General features: G+C 59.5%; 2 protein-coding genes across 2 annotated transcripts; both read right to left on the bottom strand.

Annotated features, from left to right (window-relative positions):
• Positions 1-532: 532 nt before the first annotated feature.
• Positions 533-1,777, bottom strand: LMXM_11_0950 (conserved hypothetical protein; the record flags this gene model as incomplete). Its single annotated transcript, XM_003873017.1, has 1 exon — positions 533-1,777. One exon carries the CDS (start codon positions 1,775-1,777, stop codon positions 533-535), a length of 1,245 nt encoding a protein of 414 aa, XP_003873066.1.
• A 3,900-nt stretch (positions 1,778-5,677) lies between these two features.
• On the bottom strand, positions 5,678-9,916 carry LMXM_11_0940 (hypothetical protein, unknown function; the record flags this gene model as incomplete). The annotated part of the gene is made up of 1 exon (XM_003873016.1): positions 5,678-9,916. One exon carries the CDS (start codon positions 9,914-9,916, stop codon positions 5,678-5,680), a length of 4,239 nt encoding a protein of 1,412 aa, XP_003873065.1.
• Positions 9,917-10,000: the final 84 nt, after the last annotated feature.

Below are 10,000 nucleotides of genomic sequence, written 5' to 3'. Positions count from 1 at the left end.
GATGCGCTGTCGACGAAACAAGCAAGGCAAAGAGAGAAAGGGAGAGGGGGGAGACGACGACGACGGCGAATCTCTTTACAACGGGACGGTCGCATCAGCGAGCATGGCTGATGAGCGCTCGATGGGTCATACAAACCACGACGTCCTCACCAAGGAGAACGAAAACAGAACAAAAAAAGAAAAAGGCACCGCCGTGCGCCCCCCCCCTCGCACCCCTCCGGTCTGTGTTCACAGCTCCCCCACCCACCCACCCCGCGCAGCCCCCTCTCGCAGCTCTCCGTTCTCTGACCGCCACAGCGCCCCAAAGGCCACAATAATTTTTTGTGGAGAGGGGAGAGGGTTCCCGCTCCAGCCGCCAGGCACAGCGCACAGCGCACCGTGACCTGGGCTCGCGATCACGCTCAGTATTAAACGTCTTACACATCATCCGTCTCTCCGTGTCGAGGGGGCGTTGGCAGCGACCTCTCGTACATGTGAAACGCGTGTGGGCGTGAGTGCGGCCGCTGCAGACCTACACGCCCTCCTTCTGTTTTTAAAAACTGTCATCGCCGTCGTCACCACCGCCAAAGCTCTCCCCGTCCTCTTGCGCGTCGTCCTCGCTCCCCATATTCTCGTCGTCATCGTCGTCGACCATGCCAGTGGAGAAGACATCCTCTTCATCGTGGTCTTCCTCGACCTCGTCTCCTTGGGCCGTCACAGCGCCACCTGCCGCACCCACAACGGCGGTGACACCGGCTGAACCACCCCCACCGCCGCTGGCGCTACCATCCAGACCCCATCGACCAGAGTTGATAAGCGGAACATCCCCGTCGTCCAGCCGCTCATCCTCCACGTCATGGCGGCCGCGCTTCATACCGGTGTGACGACCGCTGTGTAAGTATTTCTCGCCCTCGTCGTCGTCATCAAAGGCGAACTCGCCCATGACTGAAACCGCAGACGGCACCTTGGAGTACCCTGCGCTGCCGACGCCGGCCGCCGCGTCAGCGAAGCCAGCGGGAGCCAGACGCATCACGCGCGGTCCCAGCGCCGTCACATCAAGGAGGCCGCCACCACCCCTGGTGCTTCCTACAGGCATCCCGTTCTCCGTGACACTACCGAGGACGGCAGGGACAGGCACAAACACTTTCGCTCCGCGGCGGATCGGCCGTGGAGGTGCAGGGCGGCGCTGCACTCGCAGTCTAAGTATTTTCTCCTGCTTGCGCGTGAGACGCGCGCCAGGTGAGATACGGGCTGAGAGCATCACCATGCAGCTGAGCTCGTCTGGTAGCCCAACGGCACGCAGCGTACGCTGGAGTGCATTTTGGACTGCACGAGTCGTAAGAGCGCCACCGCCGACCCGCGCGAGTGAACACGGCAGTGCCCCATCCTGCGCCTCTTTCTTCACCGCACTGTCCTCCGCCTTTGAGGCACTGCTGTCGGTGAGACAGTCGCCGTCAGTAAAAGCATTCCATTCAGCAGGTGACTCTGGTTTCACCCATGCCGGGCCGGCGGCCGTTGTCGACGCGGCAACGGCGCCGTCGACGCCGCACCACAACTTGCGGTAGTGGAAAGGATTGAGGGGCTCCATGTGCCGCCACACCTCACTCAAGGACTGCGCATCAGTGGCGTCCTCGTCTGGAACGAAGCATTCAAAGAAGTACCGCAGTCGCGGCGGTGGGCGCCGCTCCACGTCCGCACCACCGCCGGCCCCTGTGCCGAATCCGCCCTCTGTGCTGCTTGACGCCACCGATGACACCGACCCCCTTACATGGCCGACCGACGAAGACACTGCTGACATTGCCGAGTTGCCGCCGGGATTTCCAGGCCTGACGAAGGGACCGCACGTGGCATCTGCATCGATGGTCGGAAGCACAATAGTGGTTTCCACCTGCGCCTCTGCGCTGTAGGTGGGGCTTGCACCAGCGCCACCGCCGCCGCTGCTGCCGCTTCCGGCCGATCGGGGCGTCGCGGGTGAGGGCATGGCTTGCTGAATATGATACCGGTAGGCGCGGGGCGGGTAGGTGGCATCGTCGTACGAGTGAAACTGCAGACCTGGCTGCGGCTTCTCGTACCCATAACGGCCAAATCCACCGCCGCGCATGATGACGGCGTGCAAGAAGCGGGCACGCACTGGGAGAGAGAGGCGCACCGAAACAAAGAAAGGAAGAGGAGTCGACGTTGCCGTCGGTGGTGTGTGTGTGGTGTGCGTGTGTGCGTGTGTGAGGGGGTGGGGAAGAGGGGGAGGAGGAGACGGTGCAACCGATGGCTGATTAGGTTTACAAGGCGGAAGAAGGCACCACTCACAAAGACACACGAGACAGGCGAATCAATGACTGCAGAGGAGAGACGGAGAGAGAAGACACAAAACAAAAGGAGGAGGGAAGAACAAAGTCTGCATCACGACCCTCGTCACCTTCGGCGTCGCCGATTCCGTGTTTCTTGCGTTCTTGTGTCTCGCTTGCTTCCTTGATTCACCTAGGGGGGGATTCAAATCTCCTGGAGGTGGTGGGGGAGGGGGCGTCTCGCTTTTCGTGTGTGTGTGTGTGTCACTGCTGCTTTAGTATCACGTGTTAAATGTTTACGTGTTTGTACGCTGTTTCGGGGAGCGGGGGCGTGTACGTGGGTGAAAAGAATGGGCGTGGACTTTGTGCCGGCGGTGAGAAAAGGTGTGCACAGAAAAGGATAAGCGCAGGAGTCCACACCCCTAAAAGAAAATGTAAATAGGGGAGAAAGAGGAGGGAGGTGGAACCTCTACAGCCGAGCACGCCGGCGTGTGTGTACAGACAAGTCCGAGCCGTGTCTCCCTCTTCCCCTTGTGCATGCATGGGCGATTGTGTGTATGTGGGTGGGGTAGGTGTCCGTGAAGCAGCACGCCATATTGCGAGAGAGGGGGGGGGTCGTAGGTGGCGGGAATACGGCGTTGCCACACGAGGAAGGAGATGCGAGGAAATGGCGGGAAAAAAAGAGGGGGCAAGGGCACGGTTCATTAAGTGATGAACATAAGCGATCAGCTGATGGGCCGCGCAGCAAAGACGACGAACGCCTTGCAGAGTGCTACCGAGAAGAGTAAAGACGCACACAAGCCCACGCAGCAGGCACACACAGGGAAAAAAAAGGCGCAGAGCAAGGGTGTCGCCACGACACTCGCACGACGCAATGACGAGAGGGGGAGTGCCTCTAGCACGCATGCGCGAAGCGAGAGACAATGATATCGAGAGAGAACGGCCGGAGCAACCGTGCTAGGGGCTCTGCCCGCTGATGACTAAGCTACTGCGTGTGTGTGTGTGTGTGTGTGTGTGTGTGTTGTTGTTGGGGATGAGGGGGGGGGACACGGTCTACGTTCACCTCCTGTTAAACAGAAATTCGAAAGTGTTTTTGCGCTTCTTCTTTTTTTCGTCTTCGCCTCGTCTCTCCACAGTCGAATTCACACGGGCACGTACACGGCGGGTCCCCGCAAACCTCTCACTCTGTCTCTCTTTTGCCGCTGCCCGCTCCATCATCCTCGCCGCTCCTTGTCCATTCCTCCCCCACCTCCCCTGCTTTCCGCCACTCTTCGAGCCGCATCATCGGCTCGGGGAGACAGCGCACCACTGCCTGGGGGAAGGGGGGAGGCAGAAGAAGCACAAGAAGAGCGGTGTGTCATGCCTGAGCCGACCGTGCACCAGAGGAGGAGAAAGTGAACGTGCTCTCATCTCTCTCCTTGGATTCTGTATTTGCCACACAAATAACACACGAACACCAATGGAGAGAAACGTGTGCAGTCGCGAAGAGCTGTGAAGGCGTCAATTATGAGGGCCGTAACGATTCCTCTCTCACTGCACAGACACATAGCAGCCTGTTGTCTCGCTTTCCAACCTGGCCGTTCTCTGCCATACAGCATGAGGTCAGTGCTCCCCTCGACACCACCACCACCACCGCGGCCCTGCCACACGCCCCCACCACGTCGCGCGAGGCAGCCCTAGACACGCGCGCTACAGCAATGCGGACCCAGTCATCGCAGCACACCCTCTGCCCCCAGACTCTACAAATCCGCCGCCTCGCATGTCGCCTCGCAGCCGCTCCCCGGTCAGGCAGTCCCCACGCCACTAGGCAGTGCGAGGGCCGGGGGTGGGATGCGCTCGAGCCACGCCGACACTCCGCCCATCATATCGATCGCAGAAGCGTGTTCGCCTCCGCAGCTCGCTCCCACGCAGCACCGCACAGGACCCCACACCCCGCCACCACGAGAAGCGATGGAGCATTGGCAGGGGATAGGTAGTGGGGGGAGGGGGGGTGCACTGGGCCCTGCGATGCCACGCACTGCGGGGCGTTGACCCATCGTCAAAGATGGGGGGCAAGCCAGAAACCAACGAAAAGCAGACGTGTAAGCCTGTCGCGCAGGGGCAACACCCATGCGGCCCAGAACTGACAAAATCAAACGAAGAAGAATCAATGACAGACAGACAGGCAAGGACGTCAGAGGGGGGAAGGGAGGGGAAGCGTCAACGGAGACACGATGGCAACGACATCGACAAGAGGAGCGAACAAAAACTCAAAACAACAAAACCTTCCAACAGAAAAACAACGGAATAGTAATACAGACAGCGAGGGCAAACAAACAGGAAGAACATGGCACGCAAGCACACACACACACACACGGGGGGAGGGGGAGGGGGAAGGGCTGGTGAGTACCTCCCACCAACACAACAAAAACGAAAAGAGAAATGAGGTGGAGAGGGGGAGGGCATCTAGCGGGGAAAAATACAAAAAAATAAAAAAGGCAAAGCAGCGCCCTGTTTCCCTCTTGTTGTTGTCGTTATTTCTACATGAAGTAGCATCAGTACTACGTTTACATCGGTATGGCACGGCACCCTACACAGGCGAAGCGCCCGGTAAGCCCCGCCCACCGTCACTCTTCCTTTTTTTGTTTTCGAAGGCGGCTGAGGGAATATGGACAGAAAAAAATCAAAAGGACGAGGGACGTAGAGGAGCTAAAACGCGTTTTTGTTTTATTACCCAGCGTGACCATCCTCTGCCATACAGCATGAGGTCAGTGCTCCCCTCGACACCACCACCACCACCGCGGCCCTGCCACACGCCCCCACCACGTCGCGCGAGGCAGCCCTAGACACGCGCGCTACAGCAATGCGGACCCAGTCATCGCAGCACACCCTCTGCCCCCAGACTCTACAAATCCGCCGCCTCGCATGTCGCCTCGCAGCCGCTCCCCGGTCAGGCAGTCCCCACGCCACTAGGCAGTGCGAGGGCCGGGGGTGGGATGCGCTCGAGCCACGCCGACACTCCGCCCATCATATCGATCGCAGAAGCGTGTTCGCCTCCGCAGCTCGCTCCCACGCAGCACCGCACAGGACCCCACACCCCGCCACCACGAGAAGCGATGGAGCATTGGCAGGGGATAGGTAGTAGGGGGAGGGGGGGTGCACTGGGCCCTGCGATGCCACGCACTGCGGGGCGTTGGTCCCTCGTCAGTAGAGGAGTGAGGGGGGTGAAGGCAAGAGAATAAAAAAACAGAACAGCAACAGAGCCACATTGCCCAGTACGCGACTATACATCCGGTGAAAAAGAAACCATGGTGGAAGGGAGAGCAGGCCGACTGGCCGATCCGTGCATGGTACGAAAACATGAAAGAATGAGTGAATCGCACGAAAGGCAGTGCGTTTCGGGGGCTGACGGTACACGTGCAGTTTTGCGTCGTCGTCTAGTGCCCAACCTCCGAGGAGTACATGTCCATGAACAGCAGCCCCTCGCTAGGCCGCTTATTGTATGGCCTGGTGGCAATTTCAGCGCTGCCCTTCACGGGGGTGCCTCGCGCAGAAGTCGGCAACGAGGGGCGGCTGCGCCTCTTGGACATCATTTCAACTTGGCGTCCGTAGACTTCCAAGTCGACATCGCCGTCCGACACAAAGTTCGACCGACTAGGCAGGCGGCTTTGGCTTGACGACCGCTCGCCAACTCGATTACTCTCGTCCTGTGAAAGCCGGCCAGGCGACAACACTGGAAAATTGTGCGACGATGCTCGACTGTAAGGCTTCAGCGCACTGACAGCACCGCCGGTGAAGCCCGTGCGCACCGTCGAAGGCTGACGGCTGGAAAGTCGGCTGCCGCCTGCGTCGTTGGCTTTGTTCGTCCCAGGGTGCGATGGCAAACCGGAGGCAAGCCGCTGCTGGCGCAGACGATCAAGACGGCGGCGCTCCCGCGCATGCGCCTCCACGGCTTCGACGTGCGGATCGCCTATAAGGCGGATCTTGCCGCCATTTTCGATGGACTTCCCTCCCTTGATGCCGAGCAGCTGACCAGGAATGAGGTTCGACAGCACAATCTTCTCCACGCCAGCGGTGGACTGAGTGCCGCTGCCGCTGCTGCGCTGGCCTAACCCATTGCAACCCTTGGAAATCTTCGCGGTTACAGCTTCCTCCTCCATGCGCTCAGCCTCCGCCTGCAGTCTTTCCGCCTCCGCGTCTTCGGCAGCCTGCCAAAGATCCGCGGCGAAATGCCAGAAGTCGGCTGCCTCTTCCTCCTCGGTGACGACGATCTCTGTGCGCTTGTTGAACTCCTCCTCGCACAGTAGCATGCGGGCCCTAAACTGGGCCCCCATCATTCTACCGATGGCCTCCTCCAGAGCCGACGCAGCTCTGACAAGCACCTCGTCCAACGCCTCTTCCTCAGTTCTGTGCAGACTGGCGCGGGCCTGATGCTCATTGGCGACAAGCTCATCGAGTTCTTGCTTCTGCTGCTGCTGCTGAGCTGCCTCCAACGCCTTGGCCTCCGCCTCTTCCCTCTGCCGCTGGAGGCGCAGCTCGAGTTGGTGGCCGTGACGTCGTCGTCGAAGCTCTGTAATCAGCCGCTGCAGCGTCGCTGCATCCAGGGCCGAATCGGGCAAAGACGGTGCGTGGCCGCCCTCGACCGCTACGGCCGTATCTCCGGTGTTACTTCCACTACCACCACTAGCGCCTGCATCCGGCGGCGTCATTGCATCGTGCCCAGCAGCACCGTAAAGTAGTGTGCTTGAGTTCAGCGTCCCAACCGCCGTTGATGGGTTGCCGTCCTTATGTGTGGCCTTGTGCATTAGGCCAAGCTGCGCCGTGTCATCACCGGCGCCGTCGCCATGTTCCATAAGACGGGTGATCTGTGCGAGCACAAACCGCAGCGAGTCCGTTAGACTGCTTAAGGATAGCTGCTCTCCTCGCGCCTGGCGTGCCTCTTGCTGGGCCTCTCGAAGAAGATCACGCAGCCGCGCTTGCTCGGCTGCCCGCTTCACCGCCTCTCTTACCTCCTCCTGACGAGCACGCTCGCGCCCCGCTGCCTCGCGCTTGCGCAACGCTGTCGCAGCGTCGTCCTCGTGCGCGTTGTCTTTGCCGGCCAAACGGTTCTGAATGACCCTTAGCACGTGCTCTGTAATGTAGTCCAAGTCCAGCGGCTCCGTTGCCGGTGATGGTGTCGGGCCCCCCGTCTTGTGAGACGGTTGCTGTTGGGGCGAGGCCCCCTTGTCGCTGTCGTCAGCCTGTGCCGACGTGCAGACGGGACCAGATAACGCGGCAGACGGGGTCACCAAGTCACCGAAACGGTTCACCTGCAGCGGAGATGTGGACATCTTCTGGTGCGCGCGCTGCGTCGAGTCAACGGTGTCGTGGGACTGGCCTACTCCTTTGCCAGCTGTACCCTGCTCTAAGCGCGGTGGCGGGACGGCCGGGCTCCCGCAGCTGTGGGTGGCGTCAGTCGCCTGGGCTATCTGTAGTCTCTGTGCCAGCGGCGTTGCCGCAGACGTAGCATAGCGCGTACTTGCCAGCACCTCCTCCATCAAAGGTGGCAGCACCCCTGGCAGGTGAGCTGGGACAACTGCGTGGACGATGGGCGGTAGAGTACGTGAGTGGGGCCGTCGCTGTGTCGCCTGGGCAACTCTGGAGCGCGCCCGAGATTTGCCGGGGCTCCTGTCTGAACCAGAATCATCACTTGACGAGCTCGGCGAGGATGATGAACGGATGGGTCTCCTCGTGTTCCGCGCCTTGTCCCCATCGCGCCTTCGATGACGATTTGATGCAGAACCCCTCGCCCCCGGCCTTCTTCCCTTGCGCGACGGAGATGGAGGTGAGTAAGCGCTGCGGCGATGACGTTGGCGACCGTCGCGGCCTCGTGGCCTCCGCACCTCAGCACTCCACGTTGAAGTTGAACTCAGCTCCGAAGATGACAGCGACGTGGACGAGGAGGGAGATGAAGTAGAGTCCGCATCCTCCCACTCCGGGTCTCTGTCACTCGAGCAGCTCCTTGAGCATCCAAGCAACGCTTGATCCTTGCCATCGCCCTCCGAAAGAAGCGGCGATGCACTTCCCGCGCGTCTGTGTCGTGCAGTGCCCCTCCGTTGCCAGTGCTCTTCCGGTGGACTCCGCTGCGGCTTATCCATGACCACGCAGTCGGACGTGTCACTCGCCCTATCGATGCTACTAGACAAAGAGGACCACACACAAACGGCAGAGTCAGAAAGCGATGACGAGAGTTCACTCGAGTCCGAAAGAACATCGCTACGGCTTCCTCTTTGTTTCGTGATGTGCCTCCCACCTTCGTGGTGTTGACGTCTGCGCCTATGCGCATCACGCGGGCGACTGGAGCGATGCAAAGGTGGAGGGGGCGCTGGACGGTGCCACTGGTCCCCTCCGATTGGTGGAAGCCGGCGATCTTCTCTGTCGTTCTGCAACGCACCATGATGGTCATGGGAACGCTGGCGACGCTCCCTGCATGATGAAGCGCCATCACATTCATGACCGCCTGTGCGCGTGTCCGCGATATCTTCAAATGGGCTCGCTGATGGAGAAAGCAACCACGACGAGGACTCAGATGGCGCATTTCTTGGAGATGTTGAGCTCAAACTATGTTGGCAGCGTCTGCATTTATGTTTTGTGGCGCAACTGTTCTGATGAGAGGCAGCGTCAAGCTGACGCCGTCCGTTGTGTTTGCCTCGCACATTTTTCGAAGCTTTGTGAGACTTGTGCGGCTTTGTTATGCGCCCTTTCCGCAGAGGTGACGCTACCTTGCCATCTTTTACCGGCTTCCACCCGCTGCTGGGGTGGTCTGCTGCTACTTGATCTTCCCTCACCTCGCACCTGCCGTTGATTTCACGGTCACATTCAGCTGACCCGCGATTCCTTGGCTGTTTAGTTCGTGATGTTTCCTTCGCACCGTTCGCATGGATTGAGAAGCCTTTCGCTTTTTCACTTTCCCCGATGGGTGGAAGGTGCCGCTTGTGGAGACGGAAAAGGCGGTAGACCCGTCCAGATGGAGAAAGGTAGTCACGATATCTGTCAGGGGAGGTACTACCCTTTCCGTGCTGTTCTTTGCATGCTCCATTGCTTCCAACGCTTTGCCTCTTGGCTTCGGCAACATGTCTGGTGGTAGAACTCTGCTGCTGGGGTCCATACAGTCTTTTTCGTGCTCCTCCTGAGGAAGATACGGCATTCGATTTCTTGGCTTGGTTTGCAGCAGCGGCCACCACTACATCTCGAATGGCAGCGGTTGGAGAGTCCAACCCGTAGAGCGTACGTTCGCTCTGGTGACCACTGCTTACTTTGTGTGGCTCACCGTTGATGAACACTACACGGGTCTCATCGAAACGCTCCTCATCAAAAAACATGGAAGCTCTGCCTCCCTGCTGTGATGGCGCGGTCGGAAGGCACTGGGAAGGCTGCTGTAGGGAAATCGCCCCGCCACACTCCAGGGGATCCCTACAGTAGGAAAGGTAGTTTTTCTGCGCAACAATTCGGCTGGCGAGTTCGCTTCTCCGTGCAGGCGACGATCCGTTCGGCACAAAACGCGTAGAGTAACTTTGAGGAACAGCCATGGTGGCCTGGCAGCACGCGTAGGTAGTGTACAAGCTAGATGGAGCATGCCGCTCCTGAATACATTCATTTGACTTCTGTTGCAAGTAATTGAGGTCAATTGATTGCATTCTCGCCCGCTGCTCCTCATAGTGACTTGAGTTATCAAGAGCAAGGACGTTTTTTCTCGCGTAGTGTTGACGCGACTTATCAGT

This window comes from Leishmania mexicana, chromosome 11, assembly GCF_000234665.1.
Source record: "Leishmania mexicana MHOM/GT/2001/U1103 complete genome, chromosome 11".
Classification (NCBI taxonomy): domain Eukaryota; phylum Euglenozoa; class Kinetoplastea; order Trypanosomatida; family Trypanosomatidae; genus Leishmania; species Leishmania mexicana.
Note: the sequence above shows the minus strand (reverse complement) of the source record. Positions and strands in the feature narration are given on the sequence as shown.